Below are 15,456 nucleotides of genomic sequence, written 5' to 3' on the forward strand. Positions count from 1 at the left end.
CAGATAGACAACAAATTCATCCAGCAAGAAAACCCTAGGTAAAAGAAGTGCAAGCAATCTCCAGAATAAACTAATTAAGGTAATTAAATGTCTAGACACCAGCAAAAAATAACAAATTACACTAGGAAAATTGAAGATATGGCCCAGTCAAAGGAACAAACCAACAATTCAAATGAGATACAGGAGCTGAAACATTTAATTCAGAATATACAAACAGACATGGAAAACCTCATCAAAAACCAAATCAATGAATTGAGGGAGGATATAAAGAAGACAAGGAATGAACAAAAAGAAGAAATTGAAAGTCTAAAAAAACAAATCACAGAACTTATGGGAATGAAAGGCATGGTAGAAGAGATGAAAAAAAAATGATGGAAACCTACAATGGTAGATTTCAAGAGACAGAACATAGGATTTCTGAACTGGAGGATGGAACATCTGAAATCCGGCAAGAAAAAGAAAATATAGGGGAAAAAATGGAAAAATATGAGCAGGGACTCAGGGAACTGAAAGACAATATGAAGCACACGAATATACGTGTTGTGGATGTCCCAGAAGGAGAAGAGAAGGGAAAAGGAGGAGAAAAACTAATGGAGGAAATTATCACTGAAAATTTCCCAACTCTTATGAAAGACTTAAAATTACAGATCCAAGAAGTGCAGCATACCCCAAAGAGAATAGATCCAAATAGACATACTCCAAGACACTTACTAATCACAATGTCAGAGGTCAAAGAGAAATAGAGAATCTTGAAAGCAGCAAGAGAAAAGCAATCCACCACATACAAGGGAAGCCCAATAAGACTATGCATAGATTTCTCAGCAGAAACCATGGAGGCGAGAAGACAGTGGGATGATATATTTAAGATACTAAAAGAGAAAAACTGCCAACCACTAATTCTATATCCAGCAAAATTGTCCTTCAGAAATGAGGGGGAAATTAAGACATTTTCAGGCAAAAAAAATCACTGAAAGCACTTGTGACCAAGAGACTGGCTCTGCAAGAAATAATAAAGGGAGCACTACAGACAGATAGGAGAAGATAGGAGAGAGTGGTGTGGATAAGAGTATAGAAAGGAAGACTATCAGTAAAGGTAAAAAGAAGGAAAATTAGATATGACATATAAAATTCAAAAGACAAAATGGTAGAAGAAAGTACTGCCCTTACAGTAATAACACTAAATGTTAATGGATTAAACTCCCCAAACAAAAGACATAGACTTGCAGAATGGATTAAAAAACAGAACCCATCTATATACTATATACAAGAGACACATTTTAGACCCAAGGATAAACATGGGTTGAAAGTGAAAGGTTGGGAAAAGATATTTCATGCAAACAATAATCAGAAAAGAGCATGAGTAGCTATACTAATATCTGACAAATTAGACTTCAAATGTAAAACAGTTAAAAGAGACAAAGAAGGATACTGTATTAATAAAAGGAACAATTCAACAAGAAGTCCTAACAATCATAAATATTTATGAGCCAAGCCAGAATGCTCCAAAATATATGAAGCAAACACTGAAAAGAGAAATAGACACATCTACCTTATTAGTTGGAGACTTCAATTCCCTGCTCTCCTCAATGGACAGAACATCTAGACAGGTTCAGTAAAGAAACAGAGAAGTTGAATAATAAGGTAAACAAACTAGACTTTGCAGACATTTATAGAACATTACACCCCACAACAGCAGGATATCTCAAGACAAAATAAAGTTATAGAGCATATAACAACATGGATCGACTTTGAAAACATTATGCTGAGTGAGATTAGGCAGAAACAAAAGGACAAATACTGTCTGGTCTCACTGATATGAACTAATAATAATGAATGAACTTCTTGAATTTCAGTTAAGAAAAGAGGCCATCAAGAGATTGAAATAGGGTAGATTTTGGATATTGGAGCCGAAGGAATACGACTGTGCAACAGGACTGATTGTAAAAATTCAGAAATGGATAGCACGATACTACCTAACTGTAACACAATAATGTTAGTAAATTGAATGAAGCTGAATGTGAGAATGATAGAGGAAGGAGAGCTGGGGGGCACAGCTGAAATGAGTCTTTATAGACAATAAAGCCTGAGATGTTATAATCTAGAGATGCCTAGAGTGTACAATGATAGTGACTGAATGTACAAATTTAAAAATGTTTTTGCATGAGAAAGGACAAAGGAATGTCAATATTGCAAAGTGTTGAAAATAGATTTTTAAAACTTTTATGTGCAAGACTAAAGCAAAAAATGTTTATTTGGTACAAAATTTATATTTTAACTAGTGCGTTTCCTAATATAACTTATATGGACAGTTTAATTGAACACCATAAGTACATGGAACCTTGAATAGGGCTTGAGATTTTATAGGTTTGTCCAGAGTGATGCCCTGATAAATCCCAGAGTGATTTGAACAGTGAATAAAAAAGTATATGCAAAGTCCCCTTGGGGGAATGGCGAGAAAGGGGGGAAATTAAACTTTCCCATTTGGAGAATTTCTGATATTCTCACAAGCAGTAGGGACAACCAAATCAATAGGCCAAGCCCTCAATCTTCAGGTGTGTTCATATGAACTTATCCCCACAAAGGATAGACTATGCCTACTTAAAATCAGGCCTAAGAGTCACCCCCCAGAGAACCTCTTTTGTTTCTCAGATATGGCCTATCTCTCTCTCAACCAACACCGCAAGCAAACTCACCTCCTTCCCTCTCTGTATGTGGGACATGACTCCCAGGGGTCTAAACCTCCCTGGCAAAATAGGACAGAAATCCTAGAATGATCTGAGACTTGGCATCAAGGGATTGAGAAAATCTCAACCAAAAGGGGGAAGAGAGAAATGAGACAGAATGAAGTGGCAGTGGCTGAGAAATTTCAAACAGAAGCAAGAGGTTATGCTGGAGGTTATTCTTATGTATTTTATAGATATCCCCTTTTTTAGTTTAAGGTGTATTGGACTGACTATAGGAAAGTGCCAGAAACTGTAGAGTTGTGTTCCAGTAGACATATTTCTAATGATATCGCCTTTGCAATGTGACTGTGTGATTTTGAAAACCTTGTGTCTGATGCTCCTTTTGTTTACGATATTGACAGATGAGTAAAAATATGGATTAAAAAAAATAATAAGGGGAACAAATGTCAAAATAAATTGAGTAGATTGAAATACTAGTGAACAATGAATGTGAGTGGTAAAGGGTATAGAAAAAAAATAGAACAAAGGTTAGAATCTATTGAGTAGATGGAAACACTAGTGGTGAGTGAGAGGGAGGGGTGAAGGGTATGGTATGGGTGAGTTTTTTCTTTTTTTCTTTTTATTTCTTTTTCAGGAGTGATGCAAATATTCTAAAAAATGATCATGGTGATGAATATACAACCATGTGATGATATAGTGAGCCATTGATTGTACACTATATATGAAGTGTTTGTATGTTAAGAATGTTTGTATGTTGTAATTTATCAATAAAAATTGAGTGGCAGAATGAGAAGTAGGCTTGCGAGACAATGCAAAAAGTTTGATCTTAGACACGTAAAATTTGACTATAGGATTGCACCTTTTGGGACATCAGTAAAATTACAATCAGGTTTCCAGGTAAATGTGTAAATGTTTTTATTCATAGATTGCCTAATACACCCACTCATTATCCTTACCTGCAGGGGAGATGCCATAATCCCAAATTGAGGCTGATCCATTGCACTTCAGGGGAAACTCAACTGCATAGCTAGTATTGGGGTGGGGGGTGGGGATGTGTGCATGCCCTCCCCCAACCTTCTAAGATATGGAGAAAAAAATACTCCCACTTACATATACATGCTATTTCACTTATTCATTTAGCAAAGTGTCCTGCCATGTTGCAGGATGAGGGAGTCATTAACAGCCCTGACTTCGGAACCAAAGGGCCTAGTTTTCTAATCTTGACTCTACATCTGGATAGCTATGTGACCCCAGGCAAATTACTTCACTTTATTGTTAAATTTTTGTCTTTTAATTTTGCATATGTAAAAATGGGGATTTCATAGATTGTCATGAAAATTTAATAAATTAAGATAAAGCAGCACCAGTGCTTGGCACATAGTAAGCACTCTGAAGATGTTTGCTGTTATCACTATCATCATCTCTTTACTTTTATTTGCCAATCTCTGTCAGTACTAGGTTATAAGGATACTAAGACAAGTAACAAAGTTGCTCACCATGCAATACAGATGGGGAGTGGGGGCACTCACTATTGGGGAAGGGACAGAGTTTGCTATACAAAGAGGGAAATATTTACACAGATGAAAATGAGCTTAAAATTTGTTTTCAGTTAATAATACATATGTTTGTGATCTCAAATTTTGTATAAAATTATTAGGAGTCATCATTCAGATAAATTGTCACAGGTAAGTAAACAAATAGTTGAAGCACAGATTATGCAAAAATGTTTTCCTCAAAAAGTTTTGAGAAACTGAATGTTTGTAACTGTCTTTTTTATGTAATAGTATAAATGTTACTATAACAGCAATTTTTATTTTTATTTATGATATAATTCAGTACATCATAATTAAGTGCACATCAGACCATTTTATTTCATAAATATATTCATTGACTATGCAAAAATAAAAATCATAGCAGACCTAAGACTGCTAGGTTGGTGGTGGTTTGAAGCTGTGTATACCCCAGAAAAATGTAAACCCATTGTAAGTAGGACCTTTTGATGAGGCTACTTCAGTTACGGTGTATCCTACTTCAGTTAGAATTAGTCTTAATCCTATTGCTAGGGTGCTTTATAAGAGAATGAAATTTAGACACAGAGAGACAAAGCCACAGTAAGCAAGAAGCTACATCAGCAGGACCCCAAAGAGAAGGGTGAGACCAGGAGATGCCATATGCCTTACTGTATGACAGAGGAGCCAAGGATTGCCAGCAGCCATCTCCAGAATGCCTGTCTTCAGGGAGAAAGCATTGCTTTGACGATGCCTTGATTTGGACTTTCTTTTACCTGTCTCATGGTATTTTCCTGAGTAGCCTAGTAGGATGCTGCTATTGCAAATGACAATAATGTGAAAATGGCTTTGGAATTGGATAATGGTCAGAGGCTGGAAGGATTTTGAGACACCTGATAGAAAAATTCTAGATTGCTTTGAAGAGACTGCTAGTAGATATATGGATGCTAGAAGTACTTCCAGTGAAGCCTTAGAAGGAAATAATACTGTATTGTTAGAAACTGGAAGAAAGAGGATCCTTGTTTTAAAGTGACAGAGAGGGCAGGCCACGGTGGCTCAGCAGGTAAGAATGCTTGCCTGCCAAGCCCAAGGACCCGGGTTCAATTCCCAGTGCCTGCCCATGTTAAAAAAAAAAAAAAAAAGATAAAGTGACAGAGAATTTGACAAAATTGAGTTCTGATGTGGGATGGAAGGCAGAACTTGAGAGTGATGAACTTATAAGTTTACCTGAGGAGAATTCCTAGCAAAGTCTGGAAAGTAAGCCTGGTTTCTCCTTGCAGCTTATAGTAAAATGCAGGAAGAAAGGGCTAAGTTGAGAACTGAACTCCTGGACACAAAGAAACCAGAAAGGGATGGTTTGGAAAATTCTGAGCTTCTGAAAAGTGAGTCCCCAGAGAACAGTGCTCCAAGTGAGTATTAACTGAACATGGAACCAGTCAGCCATTTCAGGACCAGTCAGAATTGGAGATGTAGTTGCCCAGGAAGTATCTGTACAAAATTCTTTTATCTGATGGAGTGGATCCCTGTGAAATATATGCAAAAGCGACAAGGTTTTTGCACAATTTATATAAACAGAGCCACTGCCAGCCTGGACTAAAAGGAAAAATCATTTCAAGGGCAGAACTTTGGAAATTGAGGTATAGATCTAAGACGTCTTCTTGGGCAAAGAAAGTAGGTCCACCCATGTGTGTGGAGAGTGAATCTGCCCCAGCACTTGCAGAGGGCAGCCTTCTGCCCCATTGTTCAGGAAGAATGCTGCCACCCCACAGCTCTGAGAGGGTGGAGCTTATGCCCCAGCATTTGTGGGGAGCTTGGCCACCATCCCAGTGCTTGGAGAGCAGGAAGCCTTCCTGGCATTCCTTGCCTCCATTAAAGGAGAGCAAGCCTACTGGGCAAGCTCTTGGAAGGGATGGGACTACCACTTCATCAGGGCTGGAAGAGAAAAATATCATTCCATAGATGACTCTTAGACCTTGAAATCTAATGGAGTATGCCTGTGGGTTTCGGAATTGTTTGAGACCCATGACTCCTGTTTTCTTTCCGCTTTCTCCCTATGGAAATGGAAATGTTTATCCTGTGCCTGTCCCTCCATTATGTATCAGAAGCAAATAAGTTGGTCTGTGGGTTTCACAGGTACATAGTCAGTGTGCTCCAGGACAAACCATACCCACAAATGATTATGAGAAGGCTTTGTACTAAGCATTATTTGTGAAATGACTTAAGGCTTTTGGGTTATTGTAATGGAATGAATGTATCTTACATATAGAAAGAATATGTCTTTTGTTCTTAAAAAAAAAGTTATTAAATTTAATCCATTTCTGTTGGGCTTTTGACTGTCATCTAGGAAGTTGTATTTCAGGAGGCTTCCCACCGTTCCAAGAACTAGTAGGTGTGGTTCACTTTGGCTAATTGTTTGCCTTACCTTGAGCGCTGAGTCTCTTATGAGTTTCTCTGGTAGAGAACACTTACACAGGTTGTCATAACTCATTGCTGGGGAGATTAAGCACGTCATTTGTGATTCCACTGAGAGAGGACCCTTGGAAGCTGTGTATGGTTTCCTCCAGACTAAAACCCATGTTCCTTTCCTTGTTGCTGATCTTGCTTTATATCTTTCACTGTAATAAATCGCAGCTCTGAATATGACTATATGCTAAGTCCTACAAGCCTTCCTAGGAAATCATAGAACTTGGAAATGGTCTCAGGAGACCCTGACCTACTTACTTTCCAGAAATCTGTAATATTAATTAGTTTTAGTTGGCAGGAACAGTTGTTAAGTATGTGCTATACTCAGGCCTATAAATGTACTTAATCCTCTGAGAAATTACGAAAAATATGTATTAGTGGCACAGGAATATTGTTAGTACTTGCCGTCAGAATTTGGGTTGCCCAAGAGTTTGAAGGGTGAAAAGAAGACTCAGGTAATTACAGCCTAATAAGTCTCTTAGACATAGTTCCTAAAATGGCACACATTTTGACCAACCTGAGAAATTAGGAAATATCTAACATAATTCAGCCTTCAAACAGCACTTTTAGACCTTATTATAACTCTCAACTCCTCATATTACAAAATATCTTGGAACCTACTAAATATCCTCATATGGTACATTTTTAATTGTAGTTAGCCTTGACCAGAAGAAAGAGACTCTGGCATAAAATCTGTTGACATTATTACTGAGAAACATCTTTTACTTCTCTTTTAACTATTTCACAACGGTGTTTCTGCCAGATTAAAGAGGTTTTCTGCTTTCCTAGGCCCTTTTCTATCCAATCTTTTCCTTAATTAAAGAATCTTAGTTATCTGTGTTTTGGTTTGCTAAAGCTGCCAGAATGCAGTATACCAGAAATGAAATGGCTCTTTGTTTTTCTTTTTTTACAGACATTTTCCCTTCTTCTTTCCCCTTTCTCTCCACCCATCAGTAAACTCTGATCTGCTTTCTATCTCTGCAGATTTGCTATTTCTAGTAATCTCTTGTGATATTACACAATTTTTGTCCTTATGTAACTTGTTTGCTTTGCTAAGCATAATGTTTCCAAAATTCTTCCATAATTTAGCATGTCTCATAGCATCATTCTTTCTTGTGGTCAAATGGTATTCATGGTATACATACCATATTTTGTTTACCCATTCATTTGTTGATGGGTACTTGTGTTATCTCTACCTTTTGGCTTTTATGAATAATTGTAATATAAACATTGTTATACAAATAGCTGTTTGAGACCGTTTTTTTGCTCTCTTTGGTTATATACCTAGAAGTGGAATTGCCAGAGTATGGTAATCTATATATAATTTTTTATGTGTCTCCCTATATATATGTATTTCTGTTATCTATACATACACACACACACAAAGGCAGATGTGTGGTATGTGTATGATGGGGAATTTTGTCCACAACATTTGTTTTGTTTTTTGCTTTTTTTTTTTTTTTTTTCTCTTAGGTGCATGGGCCAGGAATCAAACCCAGGTTCCTACATGGCAGGTGGGAATTCTACCACCGAACTACCCAGGCACCTCCTATGTTTAACTTTTGAGAAACCACCTGTTTTGGTTTGCTAAAGCTGCTGCATATATTTGGAATGCAATATACCAGAAATGCAATGGCTTTTAAAAAGGGAATTTATCACAAGTTTAAGTTCTAAGGCCATAACAATGTCCAAATTAAGGTATCCAGGGAAAGATGCCTTGACTCAAGAAAAACTGATAGGTCCATAACATCTCTGTCATCTGGGGAGGCACATGGTGACAACTGCTAGCTTTCTCTCCCAGCTTCTCGTTTCAGATGGCTTCCCTGGGGGGTGTTTTCTTTCTACATCACCTAAAAATATCTCAAGGTAATATTGAAGACACTTTTGCACGTTTAAAATATATATGCATTTTATTTTTAAAAAAAGAATACTTTGAAATATGGTGTATAAATGAGAAACTTTATTTTGCTTCTCAAAATATTTTTGTCTAAAACTTGAGCATGTCTTGCTAATAAAGATTCTATTTTGTTAGATTTTGAACAATTACTGGCATTTTTTAAATTTTTTGCTCTCTCTTGATTAATAGGAGCGAGCTGAATCGACAGAAACTTCACACTCAAGAGCTACTTTCTCAGCTGGAAATGGCAAATGAAAAAGTAGTTGAGGTAAGATAGTCACTCTCCAGAAAAGTAGTTTCTGCTGCAGTTTGATAATCATATTTTACCTGAGCCAAGTTCAAATTAATTCTCTACTTGGAAATGTCTGTACAGATGTGAGTATTTCTTTAAGAAATCAACCATGACCCAAAAAGTCTGCACTTAATATAATGTGAATAAAAGCTCTAAGTCAGTGATTTACCATATGCAGATGAAAAAGGTAGAGCTTTTATTTTAGTTTTACCAGTGTAACTTATTCAAAATGTGATAAGATCCTCTTTATTCCTATTTATGTCTAAGATTATTCTTTTTTTTTTTTTTTTTTTTGGCATGGGCAAGGCACCAGGTATCAAACCCGGGTCTCCGGCATGGCAGGCAAGAACTCTGCCTGCTGAGCCACCATGGCCCACCCATAAGATCATTCTTTTTTAGCCCATTCCTCTTATTTTGTTTTAATCCATCACAAAAGCATGTTGAAGATACATTTACCTATCCAAATATATTAAACTACCCCTATAGACTGATGCCTTACAACTAAATAGAGCACGAGTTCATCATTTTTTTTCTTTGAAGCTTTATGAAAGTAAACAATTTGTAGATTATTATTAGGGCTTTCTAGAACTCTAGATCTTTATTTGATGTTCTGCCTTTGAATGTGCTTGTTGGAATTTTCTCTTCGTGCACCACTGCAGGAACCACAGTGAAATCATTACTCGTAAGCATTATCGCATTATAACAGGTAAACACATGCCATTAAAATACTCTCGAGTAGTTCCCACTTTCTTTCAGGAAAATGTTCTAAAGAAATGATTTAAAATATGAAAAATTTTAAAGAAAGATACTTCACACATAACGTTAATAACATTGGGAGGTCAAAAGCAACCAAAATGAAAAGGAATAACTGCATATATTATAGTATAATTTTCTCAATGTGGAAAATTCCTTAAGCATTATGGTAGTTGTATGGAAAATTGTATGTCATGTATTCTGATAACTATGAAAACTATTATAGATGATGGGAGTTTTTACTCAAGTTTTCGCTAATGTTATGATGATCCTTTTAAAATTTAAGACCACACTTTGAACATCTTGGTAATTTGAAAGAGCCAGTGTAGTTCTCTTCATAAATTTTAAGTTTTGCTTCTAGGCATAATAAGAAATGTAATAAACTCATTTTAACAGGATGCTTTTACTTTAATCTTTTGTATTACTAGGCATGACATTCACTGTTAACACTCGTATGTTAGGACCCAGAAAGTACCTAGTTTTTTCAAAAGAAAGTGTATTTTTTCTTGCTGTTCCTGTGACTGGACTTAAATTTTTCTTTCAGCACTGATAAATACCAGAAATACTGTTTAACAATTCTAATTATACAAAAACATTTTTTTAACGAATGTCTGTGCGTGTAATATGGACTTGATATATACAAGCAGTAATGCTATTTAAAGTGAAACCAAAGTGCTAGACTTAAAAGAAACCTGGCAGAGCTAGAACAAGTTCAAATAAATTCTTGTTCCTAGAGCTCTGTTGTTAATATTATATACTGCTTTCGGCCCTAATCTGTACTATCATCAAATGCACTAACTATAACCAGCCTAGTAAGTACGGAGAGGGCTACTACAATTTTTACTTGAAGATTCTTTGCACTTGTCTGCATGATAGCATGTTGGGACAGATTTGCATTCATGATGCCAAATAACTCTATTGACCTTAGTAGGCTCTGGAGTACATAAACATATTGGGGAACTTACAGAAACAGATTTCTTCCCTTTTTTATATTTTTAACATATAAATCATTTAAGACACAGGACTCACTTTTTAAAAGCCAGTGTTTCTAGAGTGAATATTTTCTGTTGCTTAGACTTTAATAATGAGGATTTCACAATTTCCCCAGAAGCTTGCTTTAGTACAGTGGTTCTCAAAGTGTGATCCCCATACCAGCAGTGTCAGAATTACCTGGGAACTTTATAGAAAGGCACATTCTCAGGACCCATCCTGCCCCTACTGAATCCAAAGTTCTGGTTGTGAGGCCTGGCAACCCTGTGTTTTCACAAGCTCTCAAGAATCTGAAGCACTGAGCTATCATCTCAAGATTAACAGATCAGATCAAAAGTTGAAAATCTTGTTCTTAACTTCTCATTCATTTTGCTTTTGAATTTGTAGTTCATTTTCTTTGCTAGATATGTAGGAGAAAAAGCAATGCAGTCAAAATGTAAAACCAGCTTTGTATACTGAAGCTCATAACTTGAAATGTGGACTTGGTGATAAGTTGTCTTTGCATTTTAAAAGTGGTAAAATGGTGACCATATTTTTCATTGATTATTCGACAAAGCATGATGTCACATATGGATTTCTAACTTATTTTGTGTTATTTCCCTTTAATAGAATGAAAAATTAATTCTAGAGCATCAAGAAAAAGCCAACAGACTTCAAAGGCGTCTAAATCAGGCAGAGCAGAGAGCGGCTTCAGCCTCCCACCAGGTAGGGAGCAGCCTTGCTGTCCTGAATGACAAGTGATCTGAGTAGGTTGGAGAGTAGAAAAGTTCCTTAGTAGTCCCCAGATAACTAGTAGTTTTACTTTTACGTGGTCAAACTATTTTAAATGAGTCCCTTTAACATTTGAGGTTGAAAAAGTAAACTTTAGAAATAAATAGCATTTATCCTCCCAAATGACACCTAAACCTAGAACTGCCACTAGGTACAGATGACTATTTAAATTTAAATAAAATTTAAAATTCAGGTCCTTGATCACTGGTCACATTTTGAGTGTTCACTAGCTTTGTATAGCTATGGTTGCCACACAGGACAGCAGAGATATAGAACATTTCTGCCATCACAAAAAGTTCTGTTGGGCCACACTGTTCTAGAATTATGTTCTGTCTAAAACTAGGAAAATATTCACTGTGGATTTGAAAGTAGATAATATTGCTTTGAATATAATATTTCAAATCTCACTGCCTTCGTTTTAATTGTAGTTTTTAAAGGACAAAAAAAATTACTTGTTTACAGGTTAACTTCAATATCATACACATTTGTATAGGAACATACAAATCTAAAATACAATATTAAAGTTGCCCAATGGGAAGTAAAGTAGAAAACACAGACCATCAGTGAAATACTAAGGATAATTTCTCATAATGCACAAACATCATATAAATGAAATAGCCCAATTATTCTAAAGTAGGAGCAGTAATCCCTCATATTAGGAAGAAAGTGAGACTGTTTCATATAGGCTGGAAACAGAATAGATAGGTAGATAAATAAAAATGAATCAAATTACTATATTATTAGTCACATTTGCTTATAATTGTATTGTTTCAATCAAAAGTAGTTTTTTTTAGCCACTACAGCATTGTAAACATAATAAAGCAACTCTAAATACTCACTGAATTCAGTTTATATTCATGATATTTACAGATTTTTTTGAAGTTCACTTCTGGTGTGAACATGGCATGGCACTTAAAGAAAATCCAATAATAATCTGTCCTTCTATTCCCCTCCTTTTTGTGAGTAATTACAACCTTGTCAAATAATTTAAATTTTCTATGAAGTGCATTTAATTAGTTAATTAATAATTCATGAATTCATTCATTTCATTTACATTCTAAGGTAACAGTATCTTGAGATACTGGGTAGTATCTTGAGAATATGTACTTTTGCTGTGAGATAAATCACCTGGTGCCATTAAGTAGCCATGTGACTTTGGGCAAATCAACAACTGTTAGCCTTAATTTCTCCTGTTTAACATATAAAATAATATAATATAATATAATATAATATAATATAATAATCACAGTTGTTGGGTGATCAAAAGAATTAATCAGGTAAAGCTTTTAGCAAAATCATAAAATGGTAAGTAGGTAGATAGATTTTTAATAAATTTCTTTTAACAGTCTTTAAAGTTTCGGGTTTATCTTTTTTCTAAGGAAAATGGTAAAGAAAATGCCTACTTAAAATCAAATTGTCTTGCATTCTACTATCTTACAGTAGTCCAGAAAAGCTAATTGAGTTTGAGTTTGAGAATAAAATGGTACAGTTACAGAATCTTAGTAATCTAGTTGACATCTAGTTTAGCCTCCTCCTGAAAAAATTAAACCTTGACAGTTCAACACAGATGTTTCTCCTGATATTTAAAATCTCCAATGGCAAGATTCTGTTCTCTTTTTTTATTAATGTTTTATCAGTAACACTTTACAAATTTTTCTTTAACAAATTTTTCCTTACATTTTTCTCTTTCAATTCTGTCTTTATTTGAAGATGAAAAGTAGTAATTCAGTATTCTCCCCATATACAAAAATGAACTTCTTCCCTGGAGTTATTTTTTTTTTCCATTTTAAATGAGTCAAGCCAAGGCTTATAAACTTTGTAAGACATATATTTTTTAAAATATTTATCTTTGCCTTTTGTGAACTTTCGAATTTACCCATTTTCCTCTAAAATCTGGAATATGATATGGGACATAATTTCCTGCTAAGGGGCTAATATTTAATGAAAAGAAAGAAATTTAAAAATAATTTTTGCTTCTATTATGTCATACTTAACATAATGCAGCCCAACATCATGTTATTGGTTCAATACAAGCCCTGCATTGTAGTATCTCAGTCATGCTCTGAAAGTGCTGCTCTGATTAACTTTTCCTACATGTTCTCTTCCTTCTATGGAGTAGGCTATGTGTTCTCAGTGTATCACTGTGAACTATTGAATGCCATACTGAGTTCTTATAGACAGTATAGCATTTTTTTTATCAATATGCAATAGAGCCTTTCTAAGCAAGAGTACAAAAGTTAGCAATTATGAAAAAAAAGAATAATAAATGTGACCACATATAATTTCCAATTTCTACACAGAAAAAGAGGCATAAAGCCAAATAACAAACTGAGGAAAATATTTGCAACACATATGATAAAAAGCTAATATCCTGAATATCTACAAAGAGTACCTAAGTCAAAAAAAAGAAAGCTCTGCCATCCATTCGGCAAATGGGTAAAGGACATTCACAGAAAAAGAGAGTCAAATGGCTTTTAAACATTTAAAGAGATACTCATCCTTACCTTTAATAAACAAGTTTAAACTGTAATCACATATCTTTTTCACCTATCAGATCATGTTTGATATTTGCTAATGCATGTGCTAGCACTTTCACACATCATTGGTGTAAGTGTACATTAGTACAACCTTTTTTGGAGCCAAATTTAGCAATATATTTCAAAAATTGTAAATATGTATAACCTTTAACCCTGCAGTTCTAGAAATTTATTCTGCAGGTAATATTCTTGCACCTGGACAAGTCTATGCAAGGAAACACATAAAAATATTGCATTGTTCAGAATCTTAAAAGACTGGAAACCGTTTAAATGCCCAGCAGCAGGAAATCAGTTCAATTATGGTGCATTCATACTGTGGAATAGTGCACAGTTGTTAAAAAGAATAAAGTAGATCTAATTGAAAACTGTATCTAAGGTAGATTGTTGAGAAGAAAAAACTTTAGCATCTTTTAAATTAAAAGGGGTAAAGAAATATATAAATATATTCTCATTTAGAATACTTCTTGAAATGTACTTAGAAATTGGAAATGGTGGATCTATCTGGAGAGAAAGCTATGGAAACAGGAATAGTGATGGGGAAGCGGCTTCCTTTATCCTCCATACTCTTTTGTACTATTTAATTTTCTACCCTGTGTATATATTACCAGTGATAATTAACACTCAGATTATTTTTCCGTTAGACTTTGTTTTACTATGACTTATCATCATCTGCATTGTGCTGGCCCACATTTCATTTGTGTTTTAGATACTTTTTTGATGAACATTTTATTGAGATGTTGTCATCCATCTATGAAGTATGTTTTGGAATTCTAAGTATATCATTCTGAGGTATAGAATATCGTCCTGCCCTTTGACACACATTTCTCTAATGTAATGTGAGCATTTTGAATTCTCAATTGAAAAATAGAAAAAATTGAAAAATAGACATGAATATAAATAGTGACCTCTTCCAATGAGAAGATTATTTTCAATAACTTAGATTATAATTATTAAACCTTGTATTAGTCTAAGATTTCTATAGAAAAAGTAACTTCTTACTCATTGTTTATTTTAATTGCAGCTCAGTGTGATTTCAGTACAGAGAAGAAAAGCAACCTCCATGATGAATTTGGAAAATATTTAAAAATACACATATTTTTATATGTGTTCACAGCATTTTAGAGTTGGGGAAGCTGTTGGACTAGAAGTTTATTGAAATGGTAAAGCCTGCAGAGAATGGTTAAGGCTTTGTCATTTTGCATAAGCATTTTCCATTATGTTTTGAGGGTTGTTGGAAAACAGGACAGTGAAAGCTTCCTGTAAATAAAGAAAAAATAATCCCATATTAGCTTCAGTGGAGAATAAAGCCAGCGGAGAAGAACTCATTGCCTTCATCAACGTGTCTATTTTTTAATTCCCCCTTGGAAGAATGTAATTCTTTCCAAAGTATGCTAATCATGAGAAGGAGGTTTTGAGAAAATGCTAGAATTTTAATATTTCGGGTTCTAAGATTTGAGAATTTTATAATTGTTACTCGTTAACTCACTTTTACAGTTCCTAAGTATCCGTTTTCCATTATGAATTCATAAATGTAATAAATTATGCACTTTCTAAAATTATG

The 15,456-nt window shown here is 34.8% G+C and overlaps 1 protein-coding gene across 14 annotated transcripts in view; it reads left to right on the forward strand.

Moving 5' to 3' along the window:
* Positions 1-15,456, forward strand: part of SCLT1 (sodium channel and clathrin linker 1) — a 289,811-nt gene extending 274,355 nt beyond the window's left edge. For all 14 annotated transcript variants that reach the window (XM_077140031.1, XM_077140032.1, XM_077140040.1 and 11 more), the window contains 3 exons: positions 8,742-8,820; positions 11,197-11,292; positions 14,917-15,456. In XM_077140031.1, coding sequence (XP_076996146.1) covers positions 8,742-8,820; positions 11,197-11,292; positions 14,917-14,979 — 238 coding nt within the window. In that variant the 3' untranslated portion in view covers positions 14,980-15,456. The remainder of the gene's footprint in view (positions 1-8,741; positions 8,821-11,196; positions 11,293-14,916) is intronic.

Source organism: Tamandua tetradactyla, chromosome 22 (genome assembly GCF_023851605.1).
Source record: "Tamandua tetradactyla isolate mTamTet1 chromosome 22, mTamTet1.pri, whole genome shotgun sequence".
Lineage (NCBI taxonomy): Eukaryota > Metazoa > Chordata > Mammalia > Pilosa > Myrmecophagidae > Tamandua > Tamandua tetradactyla.